Source organism: Vigna unguiculata, chromosome 7 (genome assembly GCF_004118075.2).
Source record: "Vigna unguiculata cultivar IT97K-499-35 chromosome 7, ASM411807v1, whole genome shotgun sequence".
In the NCBI taxonomy this organism is placed as follows: Eukaryota; Viridiplantae; Streptophyta; class Magnoliopsida; order Fabales; family Fabaceae; genus Vigna; species Vigna unguiculata.
Window position 1 is genome coordinate 6,818,542 of NC_040285.1, and position 19,730 is coordinate 6,838,271.

Consider the following 19,730-nt stretch of genomic DNA (forward strand, 5'->3'; position numbering starts at 1 on the left):
TAAATATATTTTATTTTTTTAAGTTTTATAAATATTTTTTAATTCAATTTTATAATCATTTTGTTTTGTTATATATAATTCTTTATTAGTTTTATTCTTTATTAATATATTTTATTTTATTATTTTATTTTTTAAATTTTATAAATATTTTTTAAACTCAGTTAATCATCTCTAGTGAAAGATTATATGATAATTTTAATATTTTTAATCATAAGAAAAAAATGAATACAGATATACATATGTTTCCACTGTTAATCATAATACAAAAACATAATTAAAAAAAATTAAAAACAGATATATACATATGCATAATTTAAACTACATGCATATACATGTTTTCTATATTCTCTCTTACGCTCAGGCACTGATCCTCTTTCAAATTTTCAATTGCATTCTCAATTTTCGATGGATTCTCAAGCTCCGGCAACCGGCACCACCGCCCGGAGTACCGTTGAACCCTCACAATCTCAACCACCAAAGCCATCCCCTCCTCTACTTCCATCTTCCACATCATCAACTCCTCCAGTCTCAGCCCCAACGCACTCTTCACCAAACCCTAACCCTAGCCCAAGCCCAAGCCCAAACCCAAACCCAAACCCAAACCCAAACCCAATTCAAGCCCCGAACCCCAAACCTCCCATTCCCACGCCTGCCCAACCTCGCCCCACGCAGTCCTTCAACCGCACTTTGCCGACGTCGCAGCCTCAGTACCCGCACTTCTCTTCCGCTCCTTCGCCTCCCTCCGCTCCTGGCGGTGCCGCTGCGCCGAGGGGTGGTATGGCAATCGGCGTGCCAGCGCACCACCAGAGCCCCTCTCCTCCGTTTTCATCGTCCTTCGGTCAACACTTTGGTGGGCTGGGCCGAACTGGAGTCAATGTCGCTGAATCTACCCCCAATTCAAGCACCTCTCAAGTAATATTCTTCATCTTTACGTTATTTTGGATATGAATGCGACTACACATTTTCATGCTTTTTGATTAGTGCAATTTCTTGTATATGAATGTGACTACGTTTAGGTAAGAACGCCCGTGCAAGGAATGGGGATGTTAGGGTCTCAAATGAGGCCTAGTGGAATCGCTGCTCATCAACAGAGGCCCGTGCAATCGTCTCTAAGACCTCCTTCCTCTGCCCCGAATACTCAACCTGGTGGTTCACAAGTTAGTGTGAATGTTTTTGACTATGCCCTTTCATTTCTGCATTTTTTTTTATGCCTGGCCTAGTCAGAGGGTTTGTGCCGTTCAAGGATTTAAATTGCGTTTGTATTTTTGTGGCATTTCTTGATATTGCCGGAAGAAATGTGGCTGATATGACCAAAATGGGGTTCAAGTTATGGTCATTAAAACTGTTAAACCTTGAAGTTGCGGCTGAAATCGCAGTCATGAGCTGTTTCTTAGAACATTTGGGCGGATTGACTTAAGCTGGGGTTGGATGTGTTTAAAATAGTGATATAGTTAGGTGCTTTCTTTGAATTGGTGTCGAATGTTATAGTTTTGCCTTCCATATGAGATTGTATTATCAAAATTCATCGGGATACCGACTGAATTTTATATCAACTCTTATGTGGGATCCTTGAATGCACTTCAGACTTTCAAGCCATCAGGTTTTTGGTTCTGCGTGGAGGAAGGGTGTTCTCCCTAGTTTAAGGGTGGTGAAGGAATATGACATGTTAGTGTGTAAGATTGTAAATATATTGAGCATATCTTCATTTCTATTGTTATGTGTATCTTAGAGGTATGCTCACTTTCATGTCATGCTGTAATGCTCGTGCTTTTCTTGCAATATTCATAATTTGAGGGGAAAAGGGTTGGTAGTTCTGTAATTCATTGCATTTTTTTCAGAACTTCCAAGGTCATGGAATTATGAGACCTTCATCTGTGGGATCACCGGCTACTCCATCTCAAGGTGCATCACAAAGTGTACAGTCACTTAATCAGCCATGGTTGTCATCTGGGCCACTAGGGAAGCCTCCTTTGCCATCCACTGCTTATAGGCAGCAATTGAACCCACCATCAATGCAGCAGAGGTCACATATTCCTCCACAGCAGCAATCCACACCTACATCTTCACAGCAGCAACAGCAACAACAACAACAACAACCACCTTTGTCTAATCAATCACAAGAGCATTTTGGGCAACAGGTTCAGCCATCCAGGGCTCCTCATCACGTACCTCACCAGCAACAGGTTACAAGACTACAGGGGCCAGGAAATCAGAAACCTTCATCTCTTGTGGTGGCACAAACCAGTGCAGTTCAGCCAGTGAGTCAAAGTAGATTGACAAATGCAGATACCGAGGAACCCTGTAATAGTATTCTCAGCAAAAGAAGTATCCATGAGCTGGTCAATCAGGTGAAGTATGCTACTTTCTTGTGTTCCGTAGAAGATTTTCTGGGATTATATTCTAATTTCTACCACCTATTGTTCAATAAATTAGGAGTGGAACTCTCTGGATTTGTTAATCCATGTAGGAATGCTGAAGGTGTCTGCTTGTATTAATTTCCTTATGAAAGAGAAATTTATTAATATGTAGTGGATTTGCATTAATCATTTTGATAAACTCCTATTCTATGTTGTCTGATTTAATTCGAAAGAATTTCATGGATTCTCAGAATTTAAGAAATTTTATAATTCCCCAGGTCCCATATTAGATGTTTAAGGAATTGGATGGTGGCTTACAAATACTTAAATTAAAGCTCTTAAGATAACTTGGGCTAGCTTTTATATTTTGTGGTATGTTATAGAAGTTGTATTAGTAATTGGAATCCAGGTAATAATAATGTTTTTAATGTCTAAATGGAGCTATGCAAGGTAACAAACTCTTTAGCTTGTAGTTTAGATTTGCAGGTTGTATATTATTCTTAGTAGCTATTATACTGATAGAAATAAATAATTGATCCTATATAATCAAGAATATCTAGATTATGTATGTATTATTAGAAACATTTTTATTTATTCCTGTATCATATGTTTGTTATTAGAGGATGTCGAATCTCTTCTATTCATTTTATTGATTCCTTTTTCTCAATTTAAATAAAGAACTCACACTGTCTCAGAAACACATAATTTCCGCTTAATGTTTCTCTTTTTCTTAGAGTTTAACATGGTATCTAGAGTCTTTTTCAAAATCATGTTGGCCTGGTAGACATGTTGTCTTTGGAGGATATATATTTTTGCAAACCTTTCTCCCAGGTTTGTGTTAACTACGTCACCTCTAGTGAGTTTTTTGGTGGAGTTTCTAGCGACCCCTTTTTTCTTTGACCAACCTCTGCTCAGGTTGCCTCTTGTGCACTCCTACCACTATGGTGTCGAGTCCATCAAAGTTTGTTTGGTGGTTTGATCTACTTTTCCCTCTCATTAGGTTATTTGTTTTCTCATCTTTCTAGAACATAACAATGTCTTCCAACTCCACATCAACCTCTAGAACATATTCTCTCATATTTTCCAACCATATTGATAGTATTGAGAAGATAGACGAGTTTAACTATTCCACTTGGGCTTTCAAAATCTGGTTACGGATAAGTGGGTTGGGCTGAAATCCCATCTCACAACCACAACTGAACCCGTTTGTACAGAAAATGAAAAGAACAATGGATAAAATTGATGCAACTTTGCGCTATTATTAAATCCACTATTCACATCTCATTCAAACCTATTTTCTGTCCCCATAAGATGTGTGCATCGATTTGGAGTGAGGCTCATTCCCGTTATACTAATGACACAGTGTCTATACAATGTGTGCCAAGATCACTTAACACTTTTCGCTCCATGACGTTTTTAGGGTCTTATTCCTGCTTATCTTGCGCGGCTTCATGTTTCTTGACATGATTTTAATTTTTCCACCATTTGTAGATGTGAAGAAGGAACTTGAGAACTGCAGTACGTTCTTTATGACCTTGGGCTTGTATGGCTTGCTACAAGAATATGTTGCTACCCGTGATATGATTTTAGGATCAGTAGTAAACCCTATTGTGACTTCCAGAACATCTACACTTCTTTTTGCTCCTCAAAATAAACACGGAGACACATACTTTGTTTGCATGGGAAAACAATAATAATTCTTGACACTCTTAGAGGTAGATCTTAAAATTGTCCTAAATGCGATTATTGTCACTACATTGGACATACAATGGATGGATGTTGGAAGTTGCATAGGAAATCCCCTCGTTCACAATATTTCCTAGGTATCTGTTGTTGAGTTATATAGGGCAATAGCATTAGTCACTTGTGATGTCAGCTCAAATTTGAAGTTCCCAAGTGTACTTTGTATGTGACAATCAAACAACATTGAACATTGCCTCTAATCCTACCTTTCATGAGATGACAAAACATATTAGGTGGATTGTCATTCCATAAGAGAAAAACTGGAATTTAGAGACATCACAACTAGATTTGTCAACTCTAATGAACAGTTGACTGACATATTCACCAAGTCTCTAAGAGGGTCAATGAATGATCCCCTATTATGTTTGCAACAAGCTAGGGACATACAACTTATACACTCCAGAAGGAGTATTATAATTATAGAATTAAGGAACTGATCCTATATAATTAAGAATATCTAAATTATAGAATGTTTTTTTTTTTTTTAAATCCTATTATTGTTATCAGAGGTATCAAATCTTCTTTATTTATCATATTGATCCCTTTTCTCAACATAAATAAAGCATCCATGCTGTCTCAAAAATATGATGTTTCGCAAAAGCCCACAAATTCTCACCGATATTAGGCTAGTTTGTTTATACCATATTTAAGTGTTTTTTAAATTAGTGATTTTGAAAGTAATCACTTATGTACAAAGCAGATAGGATTTGCTTATTAAAAGAAGCTGTGGCCCTTTAATCCAAATCTCTTTCTCCTTCTCATTCAAATACACGCTTTTATTCCCTCCTTGTTTGAAGTTTGTAGAGAGTTGAAGGCTTCTGTCTGAATTCTGCTCTATGGATCATCTCCTGCCTTTTCTACGGTCTCTGTTACGGCTATCTAAGCTTTCTGACCGGATATTTCTGGTCTGATTTGTGTTGGTATGCCAGAGTGTCCCTTTTCCGATTTGGTTGGTGGGAGTTTTCCTATTGCTGACTGAAGAAACTCCTCTTTTTTTTTTTTTATTTTAGAGTCATTTTATGCTTCTGAAATGCTGAGTTTTCCCACAAAGTTTTAATGTTCTGATGTACTTTTGAGCATGGAGAACACCAAACTAAAAACCAAATATAGCCTGAATTTAGGAACTTATATGCAGATCAATTCTTTTGAAGTCTCTGGCCTAACCTTGTGTGTGATTGGAGCTTGCTTATTTTGAGAAAGTTAGTTTTTTTTTAAACTTCCTCAGATTAAGAGAGCTTTCAAAGAAAAAACCAATTATTTTCATGGTATTCGGCTGAAAAAATGGCAGTAATATAGGTGTGTGCTATTTAGTGATTCTCTTTTGGTTTTAGCTTATGGTTATCGTAAAATTTTACCCAGAACTACTCAACTGCTTACAGTTGCCATTGCCCTCTGTTTCTCAATGGATGATTCCATAAGCACTTTGTTCTACAAAATTGCAGTTCCACTTTCACTTTTAGAACATGAATTTACAATTTGGTGTTGGTCATTAGATGAAATATACCAGGAGGCATTTCAAAGTTCATAACTTTAACATCAAGCTTGAAACGGCCATATTTTTCCAAAAATATGTTGTTTTCTCTATGTTTACATTTATGCTTTATTGGCAGGTGGATCCATTGGAGAAGTTGGATCATGAAGTTGCAGATATTCTTGTGGATATCGCAGAAAATTTTCTGGAGTCTGTGAGTATATTTACATTTTAGTCTGTGATGGAATTGTTCACTTTTGCAGCTTTATACATTTATATTGTCTCTATCCTTATTAATGGTAGCGCTCACTTTTTTTCTTTTCAGCAAAGTACATTATTTTTACCCATTAGGTTAAAATAAATCAACGGTCAGATGTTTTAATTCTTCAGAACTACACGGATTAACCTAGTGTTAGAGAATTCCTTCCTTCTTCTGTGTGTTCTGTTTGTATATAAAACCAAGGCTTTTATGGATGTATTTTTGAAAATAAATAACAATACAGAAAAAGACATATTCGTAAAGGATGCTTGCTTGTGAACAATGATTATAATTCGTTGTTTTTCACTCATTATTTATTGATACTTTCCCAACGTAATTTGCTAGGAGTTGTTTTATGAATTCCTTTTTATTGATTTGATTAATTTCTTTAGAAATTAATTATGTTCTCAATTGCTCTTGGTCTTCTTTTAGATAATTTTCTTATCCTAGTTTTTAACTCTAGATTGTTTCAGTAATGTTCATTCGTTTATCTATTCTTTAAATAGATAATCAGGTCTGGTTGTTCACTGGCCAAGCATAGGAAATCAACAACTTTGGAGGCGAAGGACATACTTCTCCATCTTGGTTAGTTACTAAAACTTCTGTTCTCAGATTTTATTGTCTGCAGATTTCACATCTAATGCTATAATGCTATTGACATTTATACAGAGAAAAATTGGAACATGACACTTCCTGGATTTGGGGGTGATGAGATTAAAAGCTACAGAAGACAGGTAAGAAGGATCTGAATCTTTGTCACATCTCTATGTTTCATTCATTGATTGGTTTGTACTCTTTTGAATTTCATATTATCGGCTTGTAATTTGTGATGATTTTGCAGATTACAAGTGATATTCACAAGGAGCGTCTATCAGCTGTAAGTTTTGGTCTCTTTTATTCCTCTTCATATTTTGGTGGTTATGTTGTATCTGTTGGTTGTTCCTTGTGATTGCACAATCCTGCGAGGATGAAGACGTGTTGGTAGATACTTTCAATACCGTTACTATTCCGATATGTTCTTTATTTTCTTGACTTATTTTTGTTACTATTGCTAATTTGATGATGGTGATTATTATGATTTCATTCGGCATGGTTTGACAGATAAAGAAATCAATGACAGCAACTGAGGCGGCTCATGCTAAGAGTGCTGGTCAGGCTTCTGGTAGTGCAAAGGGTAATCAGGCAAAGACACCTATGAATATCATTGGCTCCCCAAACCTAAAAAGTTCATAGAAAGCACGCTTTGTTTATGCTTTACACAGTAATGGAGGAACCACTTTGGTGAAGGTAATTGAACTTCGTTTAATCAAACAGGTATTCCTGTTTGAAATCTTGCATCGTGAACAAAAATGGCACACACGTCATTTCACAATTCACAAATTGAATTCAACTTTAAAGTAGTTTCACACTTAGCACCAAATTGTTGCATGCAGTTATGCGTTTAATTTTTTGACCTTGATTCCTGAGGAAGATGATTGAAATTCACAATTTCGATTAACTTTTAACTAGGCATTTCTGTTAGCAATTCTGCATTCTGAACAAAAAATGGATCTATAGTCATTCACTGTTCAAGAATTGAATGCCTAGAAATGCTTTGAGTAGTATCACACTTAGCATCTAATTGTTGCATGGAGTCATCCGTTTATTTTTTTGACCCTGATTCCTGAGGAAGATTATAGGAGTTTCACAACTTCCATTAACTGTCTTTGTAGAAGGAAATCAAAAAACATGTTTAATCAATCTCGATCCTGGTAAACATTTAAAATTTCTTGTCGTGGTCTCATGATGTTTTAACTCCTAATTGGTGGTATCGTTAGCATATGTTTTAGATGTGACCTGCCTAAGCCTCCCTTTTTCAAGTCAAACTTGTTCGATTGAACCTAATATTAAGAGTCTGTTCGACCTAGCGTGTTTCTGAATTTTTTCCTGGTGAAGCTTGTTGTTATTTTCCTTCGTCGTCTTCTCGACGTTATTCTCTCTCTGCACAAGAATGATTTTCCATCTGTTGTGCCTGTCAATTATTGTTGTGAGGAAGATCAGGGTTCTTTTCAGGCTGTTCCTGAGCATTCCACGTGCACCTAGCGTAACCTGAGCAATGATCCGAACTCAGAAGCATTACAGATACCAGATAAAGGGAGTCATGATTCATATGAATCATCTTACATCTGAAACTCGAAGCGTTGCAGAATACCAGATAAAGGGAGCAGAATTGGCTTCAGCGTCATCAATTCTTTTGTACTGATAACAGTAAGAGCCATTGGTGGATCGGCTGGAATATTTTTTTATTCCGATGAACTTTCTAATTTAGATGCAAACAGTATCCTGAAATATATATATTGATATAATTGTACTTGTAACTAAAATTTATGTGAAGGTAATTGAAAATGGAGTATTTTTCTTTTTTTGTAGTGTAATGCTAATATTCAATCTAACATACACTGATAATTTGATCTCACTTTATACATTATATTTCAATTAATAGAATCCTCTTGTAACAATTTTTTTGAATAATATTTTAGATATTATTTCAATTTCAAATGCATGAAGATTGAAAAGATTTTTATTTTTGAAAAGGAAAATAATTTTTTGAAAGAAATTAATCGTATTTGAAAACACAAGTTTCTTTGGGGCTTCTTATTCCAAATTTTCCATCTTATTCGTACCACCTCTACTCTGTCTTCTACTATTCACGTGGTGAGGCATATATATATATATATATATATATATATATATATATATATATATATATATATATATATATATATATATATATATTGATTATTCAGACTTACATAATGATCTGATTCTGTAAAGTGGGAGTGAGCAGGTGACCAACTTGAAGACAAATCATGGTTATCTTTAGGTGGGCCTTAGCGTCTTTAATGCATCATGTTCATTTTGTTATTTTACGTTTTTTTTCCTTGTCCTTTGATGTGTTGACGTCGAAGAGGAGGGACTAAACAACAAAATATCATAATTGAGACTCGAAGAACACTTCCCTCTTTTATGGATGCTATAATTGGCTACTTCTACGAAACCCTAATATGGAAAGCTTCACAAATTGGTTTTTTCACATTATAGTGTAATTTTATTTTGAAATTATTTGTGTAGTGCGAGTTAAAAAAAAAAGAAATTATATAGGGGTAAATCGTTTCAAGTAGACTTTAAAATAAATAAATCTTGTTCAGTTGAATTGACTTCATTATAAGTGAGTGAGCTGAATTGATTCTACTACAAGTGAATAAGTTTGAATCGTGTCGATTATTGATGATTTATGTAAATAATTATCTAGAAGTTATGTCTTGTGACGACTTCAATTATGAATGAAATGAATTGAAATTGTGTCATTTTGTGACAATTTCAATTATTCATAATTGAAGTTGTTATAATATAATACGATTTCAGTTTATTAGCATGACACGACTTTAATTATTTCATTCTAAAATTGAAGTTATCTCAAGTTGTGACAACTTCACTCTTATATAATTCTTATATAATTTTTTACAGAATTTATCATTAAATAACATGACTTTAGTTTAATGACATGACTTTAGTTTATCTGTAATGGAGTTGCTTCAGCTTGATACGACTTCTTTGTTATAAAGTTGTACCAAGTTAACACAATTTACTCATATGTGATTTTTTTTTTAAATTTGTACCATTATAGTAATTTTCAAAATTGAATTAAACTAAAATTTTGAAAAAACCTCACAAATTACGGACATTAAACCGATACTTGCATATTGTGTAATTATCATCTTTTAGGCCAATCACAAGTCAATGTCAATCAACAAAATATTAAAATCATCATATTATAACATCTTTGAGATTTAATAATACACTTAGAACTTTAATATTAAAATTGTACATTTATGATATTAACGTAATTAGTGTTTAAAACTAAAATGAAACAGTTATAATACTTAAAGAAATAAAAGAATAATTTGAACAAAAAATTTATTTTCAAAATTTTTTTACTTTTGAAAAGTATATGTTAAGAATCTCCGAAACAAATTCTTAAAATAAGAACGTAGTTCTAATTTCTGCTTACACGGAGAAAAATAAGTTTGAATCTATATGTAATATTAGTTCTTCTACAATAACTCCCAAGAACAATGTATAACATAAATAAGAGCAAAGAAGAGGCAAAAACAAATTTCAATAAAATATAACAAAATAAAGAAGTGATTCAACTTTCAAATGACGTTTGAGGTAATAAAACTTACAGAAATTCCTACTCTAATACCATATTAGGATCTAGAGAGAAAAATAAAATAAAATGAAAAGTTCCACTGAATTAGAGGCTTAAAACTTAGGCAGATAATTGTTATTAAGGGGCTACACGCAAAAAGCAAAATTAACTCTAACGAAAAAAAAAAAACTATACATTCAATAATAGTGGTTGTTATTATCGTAACACTTATCGTATCTTACGCATGATTTCTTAAGATTGGAAGTGAGCGTGTTAATAAACTCTCATCTTTTAAAATGTTTATAAGTGTAAAGTTTTATTAATATAGTAATTAAATGATGCTGTATTATTCTTTTCTTCTGTTAATAGTCATAACTATGACGTATGAATCTTCTTTTTGATTTCATTTTTTTTATTTCTAATATTTTTAGTCATTTACATAAATGAGTTCCAACTAATTCTTAGTTAAATCTATTTTTTTTCTAAGAATATATCTTAATATTTAACGTCCCATTTAATAAATAACTTAATTAAATGAAACATCACGATGAATAATAAAAGGGCAAGTCATGGAGTATTAATGTTATTCCTTACCATTATTCAAGCATACTTAGAGGGAAATATTAAGGCACACCATGATGTCATTAACAAGAATAATAGTTCAACAGTATTCGAAATAAATGCTCAAAGAGCAAGGTAGTACATAGGCCACAACCCTAAAAGAGAACTCAGAAGTAAGAGGATCCGAACCAAGACAAGCTAAACAGCGGAATCTCCATCACCCTGATAACCACGAGGAGTTCTCACTGCTCACATCAATAAATTGATGATCATCGCAAAAAGAGAAAAACCACACATAGAACATACAAACAAACAAAAAGGGTAAGCTAAAGTAAAAAAATGTTTTTATCATGCAATTGATCATACAATTTAAAAGTCATGAGTACATCAATCAACCAAGCATTGTAATGACCGACAAGCAAGACACTAAGACTCAATTATCCGGATATATATAATCAGTCATATTCACTAGATGCTAGCACTTGTGGTGGCCTCTACTGCTCTGCAGAGCCAATTACCAATGGGTTTCACCCTACCACGCACAAGGTTAGCCTTCAAACATCTAAGGCCATTATCCTGCCAAAGACTAGGGCCTCCTGCTACTCTCACCACTTGAGTCAGTCCGCTCTACGTGAGACTAACTGACTCTTTAGAGTGTTAGGATGCAATCCTTTCTTGAATCCTTACTAAATTATATAATGAGGCACCACCACGAAACCTTCATGGAATTACCTCCTAACCATGAGGCACCACCATGAGTTCCCACTGACAGGGATCATGGAATTACGTCCTGACCTTGAGGCACCACCACGAAACTATCATGGAATTACGTCCTGACCAATGAGGCACCACCATGAGATCTCACCTAGAGATTCATGGAATTACGTCCTAAACCACACCAAAATCATGTCTCACCAACCAAGCATAAAGTTATCATGCATACCACCCTCATGGCAATATTTATAACCAACCATTCCAATCATATTTCATGCTAAGCTCATACCATACTCACCTATACAGTCAGATATTTCATGCATATTCACATACCTCATGCATTCTCAAGACAAACAACCAACCACAACTAATTTGGGAAAATAAAACACACAATTCACATTGTCCTCGCTTAGGCTAGAAGCCTTCGCCCAAGCGACAAGGACTGTCTCGCTTAAGCTAGGCTCCCTCGCCTGAGCGAGCACGTTACAGTGGCACTCTGCGAACTCTCGCTTGGGCGAGACCCTCTCGCTTGAGCGATATCACTCTTCGCTCAAAACAAAAGTCCCTCGCCTAGCTACGTTTCAAGCAAAAAACATAGGCTTCACCACGAGTTCTCGCTTAGGTGAGGCACTCTCGCCTGAGTGAGATGGTTTGTCGCTCAAAACTAGGTCTCTTCGCCTAAGCGAGATGCTCGAGCAAAACTATGGTGAGTTCCTGCTATTATCGCCTAGGCGAGACGAACTCGCTTGTGCGAGAATATCAGTTCTCGTCATTGTTCACGCATGCAGGGTAGAAACACAACACAAAGCAACATCCAAAAATGCAAGTAAGCCATTTTCACCTGATCAATAATATCATTCAAGCACCAAGAACATAAAACATACCAAAAATAGGCAGAATAACTTTAAAATGTTAAACCCTAGCTTCCCTCACCTTGAAAGAGCTAGCAAAAGACTTCGACACCCCCAAACAGCTGAGCATAGTAGCTCTAAGAGCAGATTCGTGAGCTGGAAAAATAGTGACATAGATAGAAAACGAGATCACCAAGATGAGTCTCTGTTGGAATCACGAAAATAAGACTTAGAAAGGAGAAAGTACAATTTGAGTACTAACTTACGTGAGATGGAATGATTTTTGAGCTAGCGTGACCAAGAAGGGGATCAAATCCTAGGAGAGCTTCTGTTGAGGAAAAAAGGAATGAGTAAAGGCATTGACTTCGCAAAGTGGACAGAAATGAGGGGTTTAAGCTGGTTTAGGGATTTTGGATACTTTATGAGCCAACCTTAAACCCAACTGATTACGGTAAGCCCTTAAGATTAAGGTAGAAAATAAAGTGGGCTTACAAATATAATTAAAGGTGTTAAAATAAATTCAAACTCGTGAATAAATTTGATTCACTGTATTTCTCCTCTCTTATTTATTTGAGTATGAGATAATTTTCTAAAGTGGATTTTGCTTTAATTTTGACCAACAACTTAGTTTAATCTTTGAATATGATGATAAAGTTTAATTATAAAAATAAAATTATAATTTATAAAATTTTAAAATAATAAAATAATAAAATTATATGTAATGATAACTCAACAAGATAGTATGACAAAATTGAGTACTCAATTTCAAAGTTTTCAAATTTATTATAGATTTTAAATACAATTAAGTTTTTTTTTTTTAATATTTGCTTAATATTTTTAAAACTCATGCCAGGTATTATTACAAGTTGTGATATTTCATTATAACGTTTATCTATCGTCTGCCATCATATAAATTATATCATTAAAACGATGCTTTTATTTTTTGTCATATTTTTCTCTTTAGTAGATTTCGTGTCATACTCAATTGCATATTGAAATCTTAAGCCTATTCTTTTATGCATAAGATTATAAGATTAGAGGATTGTCTATTAGTATTTATTTAATGGATAACTTTCAGAAGATAGCATTTGTGAAGGTGACTACTTTTGTTAAATGAGGTCTATACTTAAAGATTCCACTAACCCTTAATTATTTAAACGATAGATTAAAAAAATAACAAAACTTAGATGTTGTTACTTTTATTGAAGGTTTATCTAAATATATATGCATGTTACGTCTGGTACTATTAATCTTCCACTCTTATCGTCTGTGACTTGAATAACAATTAAAACGTTTTACTTTGATTATAATTATTGGATGTCAACCGCAGGTTGTTCTGAAGTAGGTTAGGATTTTCAGTTTTTGAAGTCAATATATGCACAGTTATAGGTAGAAAATTGTTGGTGTTACTATTTATATACCAAGAACCAGTTTATTTTGTAATTTATCCTTATCAGCCATTTCAGTTAGCTCAACTAAACACTAATCATGTCTTACAAAGTTCTTCTGCATCAACCTTCTCTTACATCCATAATCATCTTAACATTCCAAATTCTCTCATGTCAAAGGGCCACCTTATCCTACTTTGGAGACACATATATCATAAAGACTTTTAAGTCTTTTCTAGAATAAAAAAATAATGATATTTTGACAATTTTTTCACAACCAGATATAACATTTTTCAAGTATTTTGAATAAAAAAATGATATATAAAATAATAAAAATGAGAAATCATTCAGAAGATGTAATCTCAAGTCATAAAAAAAGTTGTCAAAATTTAATCGTTAAAAAATTATTTTTCAAATTTATAACCTAAAGTTTTAAACCAATGATTCACAAAGAAAAAGGAAAAAAGAAAAAAAAAATGACCTAAAACATGGAAGTCAAAACCAAGAGCATCCCATTTAATGAAGCAGATAAACCAACTCTTTCCCCTTTTAAATTTTGGGTCATACCCTTTGTGCACTTCACAATTACCTACTTTCTTGAAGGTGCCATTTCAACCCCCACATAAAAACTGTACCCACTCCAACAACAATCTCTCGTTTTATCTATATACATACATACATATATATATTCCTCTAAAACCAAAGATATCATTACATTGGAATTGTAAGAGGGATGTTGTAGAATCAAGAAGCTGAAAAAGGGTGCATGAATTGTCATGGCTTGTGGGTGTTCATCAACAGCAATGGCAGAAAAGATTTCATGGAACTGTGCAGTGTTTGTGGCACTGATGCTGGTGTTCAGTAGCTGCGAGTCAAACACAAAGGATTTCAGGAATCAGATGTTTGAGGAGAGTGTGAAGAACAGAAATTACAAGGTGTGTGATGAGATTTACGTGGTTGGTGAGGGAGAGACCCTTCAAACCATCGGTGAAAAATGTGGGGATCCTTATATTGTTGAAGAGAACCCACATATCCATGACCCTGACGATGTTTTCCCTGGCCTAGTTATCAAGATTAACCCCTTCAACTATAGACCATAAAATGTTCCATTGTGGGACAGTTTTCTCAATCCCAGATTCTGCTGTCAGAAATTAAGGTTGCAGGTTAAACTTTGTCGTGAGAACCATTTACGATTTTACGCTTCATTTTGCGAACTCACAGTGGTTGAGTTTCAATTTTTCTGAATATGAGACAACACATATATATTGTAATGAAGTTTTTCTATGAGATGTATTTAGCTTAAAATACATGAGAGAAATGAGAGGGATGTGTTACGGATATGGTTCTTTTGTAAAGCAGGATTGTTTTTGAACATGTAATCGTAAAATAGAGTTATTTGAATTTTTTTTGTTAAAATAGGATAGAGTTATCATGAATTTTATCGATTTTTATATATCAGAAAACTGGAGTAGTTAAAACTTATGACGACTTCAGTAGTAAAATCATCGAGACTTACGTTTTAGTTTTGTGTTTTTTTTGTATGAATACAAAAATTAGAAATCGGTAAGAGTCGTGACTATTTCCTTTTCTTAAAAAAAGAAGAAATAAAACCGATAACACTCATAACGATTTCCTTCTACAAAATAAAATTTAATTGACTCTGTTTTACAATTATAACTTCAAAACAATTCTGTTTTATAAAATAGCCTACGGGTATCAACCTTTATGGTTAAGACGTTGATAAAAAAAAAGACAAATGGATTCCAATTGGTTCAATTTTCATTATCTATTTTTTTGTTATTTGATCGCACTATAATTTAACATTAAAAGCTTCGAATTTTTTTCCGCTAGACATTCCGACATTAATTATCTTTTTGTACAATATGCTAACTACGAAATTTTAGAAAATAAGAGCAGCTAAAAGGATTGGTAATTGTTTTTCTTTTCCTTTGGTATAATTGCTATTAACTTTAGAAAAAGTGATCCCACCCAACAAATAATATCATTAAATTTTTTCTGGTCTTGTATCATTTGTTTAGGGTTTAGTTTTTCACAAGGACGTCTGTAATTCTCACCCTTTGACTCTAAGTTCACTCCTTGAGGCCCATCAAATTGGTTTTCTAAATAAACTCTCTTTTTTTTTAATTACTCTTTTGGTCCTTGTTTTTGTCTGAAATTGTCAAATTAGTCTTCCAATTTTTTTAAGTTTCAATTTGATCCCGATTTTAAAAAAAAAGATGCAATTTAGTTCTTTCCGTTAAATTTTTTAAAACAGATTAAATATTTTTCATCAAAAGTTGTTAATAAGAATGATTTGCTTTATTGATATAATTAACATAATCATAATACTAATTTTGATAAAAAAAAATCATTGATTTGCTTCAAGAAATTGAATGAAAATGACCAAAATTAGGCACATCATTATCATGTTTTTCACAAAAAGAAGTCACATTTTTAAAAAATTTATTCCAACCATTTTTTCTCAAGTTTTGAATAAGTGTTCGTAGAACAATTGTATAAAATTTGGAATCACTTTTCCCTTACACAACTTTAAAGCTTAAAATAACTCTGTGTACTCAAGGAAGAGTTTGATCAACAATTTGATTCAGATTTTATGACTTTAACCGATAGAGATCTGCTAATAATATAGAAAAACCACAAAAAGATAAAAATAGATTGCTTTGAAAAAAAGGGTAGAAAATCAACTTATTCAAAAGAAAAAATTGTTCGGTCCAAAATGTCATTATTAGCTCCTTAATTTCGCCTTCGTGCAATTTGATTTTGAAAATGATGAGAGATTAAGGGTAAAAATTGAGATAGAAAGAAGAGGTGAGAAAGAGATGGAGGTATGAAAGAGGGAGAAACCAAATAAAGGAGAAAAAGAAATAATAGAAGAGGAAAATGTGGTTTTCAAATTTTAAAAAAGCTTGTTTAAACTAAATTAATATAAATAATAAAATTATATATATATATATATAATAAAATAAAATAAAAAACCTGAGAGTCGTGGTTGCCCCTGTCAACAAAAAGGAAAGTCCCTGTCTTCTTCCATTTGATCCATGAAAATTTTGTGTTTATCAAAATGTTGGTGAGGATATTTGCATAGAACTCTCTAACAATGAGTTCGTTGTGGTAGTCAACAGGCTTTGCAAGCTTTTCCAAATGAATATTCTGCAAGAATCTCTAGAAATCATCTCATATTCACCAGGTTGTAGCTAAATTTGTCTTTTAGCCATAATGGACCTCTCCTCCAAATAAAGGAACCTTTGGTGTTTTGATCTGGTTTTGAACCTGATCTTGTCCCATTAGTTCATTGGAAGTAGGGATCCTTTTGCATAAGTTGCCACAATAGGTTTAGTTGGGGTTTGAGTGGAAGTTGGTGATACTAGTATGTTGGCAACTGTTGCTAAAGTGGGAGTTGTAATACAAATGGGACATATATGCATTTTGATGAAAAATTGAGTTTTATCTTTGTGAGAATTTTACGGAGTACTGAGTTATAAAAATTCTAAATTTGATCTTATCACAATAACTTGTGATGATCATTTCCATGACTTATCACTCATCTTTTCATCTTTCTTGAGTGTGGCGTCAATATCTTCCTCAAATTAAATATCAGAATGGTCTTACCCCCTCGTTTCTCATCAGTTGGTATAAGAGCTTCAACTCTTGATATTCAATGAGTGAGTTTATATATATATATATACTTTCTCCAATTTTTATTTGTATTTTTTTAGACTTATGACAGGTATTGGTGCTAAAAGTGCCCTTCATCTCATTAACTATCACAAATTGTTTGTTGATGAGTTTATTGAACATATGGAAAGGAAATTGAAAGAAAATTTTGACAAGGGAAAAAAGAGAGCTAAGGTATAAAGATAAAGAGAAGATGTTTGATGAATATTGGAAAAAGAATGATGATACTGTGATGAGGGAAAGAAAGATGGAGAAAAAGAAAATTAGTGAATAAAAAGAAATAAAAGAGGAGGTGTTGAGAGAAAAAGAAAATAAAGAGTATGAGCTGAGAGAAAAAGAAAATAGAGAAAAGAAGTTGAGAGATAGAGAGATTAAAGAAAAAGAGTTGAAAGATAAAAAAAAAAGATTGTAGAGGATTTGAGAGAATGAAATCACTACAAGAAAACTTCTAAATAGTGATCAATTTTAGTGACCAATAATTGTTAGTAACTATAATGACCAATTTAGATAGCAATCTACAAAATTAAAAATTATTGGTTATTAAAATAGTCACTATTATGAATAAAAAAATACAATTAGTCATTAAATTGATCTTTAAAATTAGCTACCATAATTTTAGCTAAAAAAAAATGATCATTAAAACTTCACTACCTAAGTTCTAGCAACCAAAATGAATTAGTTTCTAAATTAGTCTTTCATTAATAAGTCACCAATTATATTTTTTATTTATAATAGTAACTATTTTAGTAACCAATATTTTTTAATTTTGTTAATTGATATTTAATTTGATCATTATAATGACCAAGTAATTTTTGTTTTTAAAATGTATTCTTAATCGAAGATTTTCTTTTAATGAGTTGAAGAGAAAAAGTTGAGAGAAAAAGAAATGAAAGAAGAAGTGTTGAAAGAAAAAGAAATCGAAGAAAATATAGAAGAAAAGAAAAAGAGAGAAATAAAAAAGAAAAAGAAGTGGCGAGAAAAAGAAAGGAAAATATAATGGTAAAGATGATGCTTTTTCTGCATATATTGTTGTTTGGTATATTCAACAATTTGAGGAAAAACTTTTTGTGAGAAGTTGTTGCACTAACCATTTATTTGGTTTCAATCAATTAATAGTGTGTGCAGAGATTCTAGTTCTATATTGAAAAACTAATAAAAGGATTATCTTTCATCTTGATATCATGTTTTTATTGAAAAAAGTGTACTTATGATATTCCATGACAAATGTATTTGAAGAAGAAGGGAATGATACGTACAGATGTCAAAATGGGTTTCAATTCGTGAGTCAACTCGACTCGCCATCGACTCACTTAATCCACGAGTTAAACGGGTTCGAGCCGGGTTGAAGGTGGGTTGGCCCACTTAACTCACCAATTTTTTTTACAATTTTTTTTAATTTTTTTTAATTTTTTTTAATTTTCTTTTAATTTTTAATTTTTTTAATAATTATTTACTACTCCTATTATATTTTTTCACAATTTCATATTTTTAAATGCTAGAATGTTGCTTAATTATATTTGAATAGTTTGAATGTTTAATTAATTTGATTATCAAGTTATATATATGTTGATACTTTAATTTTTAACTATAATCTTTATAGTAAATTACTCAAATAACCGTCTTATAAACAATTTTTTTCTAAATTAGCATGGAAAAAATGTATAGTTTTTTTATTTATATTTTGTTGAATAGTATGACAGAAAATTTGTAATATTAGCCATGCTTTCTTAGACTAATGGATACTTTTTTGGAAATAATTCTTCATATATTGGTGGTGAGCATGATCAAAACATTGGTTCTTGATTTTACTATGATTGTCATCTCATGGGTTACTTAAAAATTTATTTAAATATTTGAATACTAAAATAAAAAAAAAAAATTAGGTGGGTTGGTGAGCCAACCCACTTAACCCACCAACCCGTGATGGGTTGAGCCGGGTTACAAAATTTCTGGCTCACCAGAAAGTGAGCCGGGTCGGGTTGGGTTCACTTTGACATGTCTTGATATGAGAGTCTTTTTGAATTTTCTTGTAGTCTTTGTATTTTAATTAAATATAGAAAATAATGGTTGATATAATGGGTATTAAATACAACACTAATGGGTATTAAATATTGTTATTTTAGAATTAATGTGAAATGTATGGGTTTTGTCTAATTTATCTTATAATATATACTTTCAAATGAGACATATGAATTTCGATAAAAAATTGAATTTTCTATGTGAGAGTTTTGTTGAGTTCTAAGTTATAAGAATCCTAAATTTGATGGTGTGATGTCTGTGGCGATCATCCAAATGACTTACAACTCCCACTCTTATATTTTTAAGTGTGGCGTTAATATCTTTCTCCAAATTAAATATCAGAAAAGTTCTAACTTTCATGTATCATAAAAAAAATTTACAAAAAGTCAAAATCAAAGTTCAAAATTAAGAAACACATTAACCCAATCAAATTTTGAAATATGATATAACTAGTTAAAAAAAAAACAAATTGGACATGA

General features: G+C 32.6%; 2 protein-coding genes across 3 annotated transcripts; both read left to right on the forward strand.

The window, feature by feature from the left end:
• Positions 1-332: 332 nt before the first annotated feature.
• Positions 333-8,234, forward strand: LOC114191674 (transcription initiation factor TFIID subunit 12). Of its 2 annotated transcripts, none has more exons than XM_028081011.1 (9): positions 333-912; positions 1,017-1,157; positions 1,839-2,348; positions 5,711-5,785; positions 6,337-6,415; positions 6,500-6,564; positions 6,672-6,707; positions 6,932-7,117; positions 7,866-8,234. In XM_028081011.1, exons 1-8 carry the CDS (start codon positions 406-408, stop codon positions 7,061-7,063), a joined length of 1,545 nt encoding a protein of 514 aa, XP_027936812.1. In that variant the 5' UTR covers positions 333-405; the 3' UTR covers positions 7,064-7,117; positions 7,866-8,234. The 2 variants fall into 2 exon arrangements, with proteins under 2 accessions (XP_027936812.1, XP_027936811.1); XM_028081010.1 differs by having other exon boundaries at positions 7,883-8,234.
• A 5,923-nt stretch (positions 8,235-14,157) lies between these two features.
• LOC114192506 lies at positions 14,158-14,823 on the forward strand. Its single transcript, XM_028082246.1, has one exon. The coding sequence runs from the start codon at positions 14,313-14,315 to the stop codon at positions 14,634-14,636; it is 324 nt and encodes a 107-aa protein (XP_027938047.1). The 5' UTR covers positions 14,158-14,312; the 3' UTR covers positions 14,637-14,823.
• Positions 14,824-19,730: the final 4,907 nt, after the last annotated feature.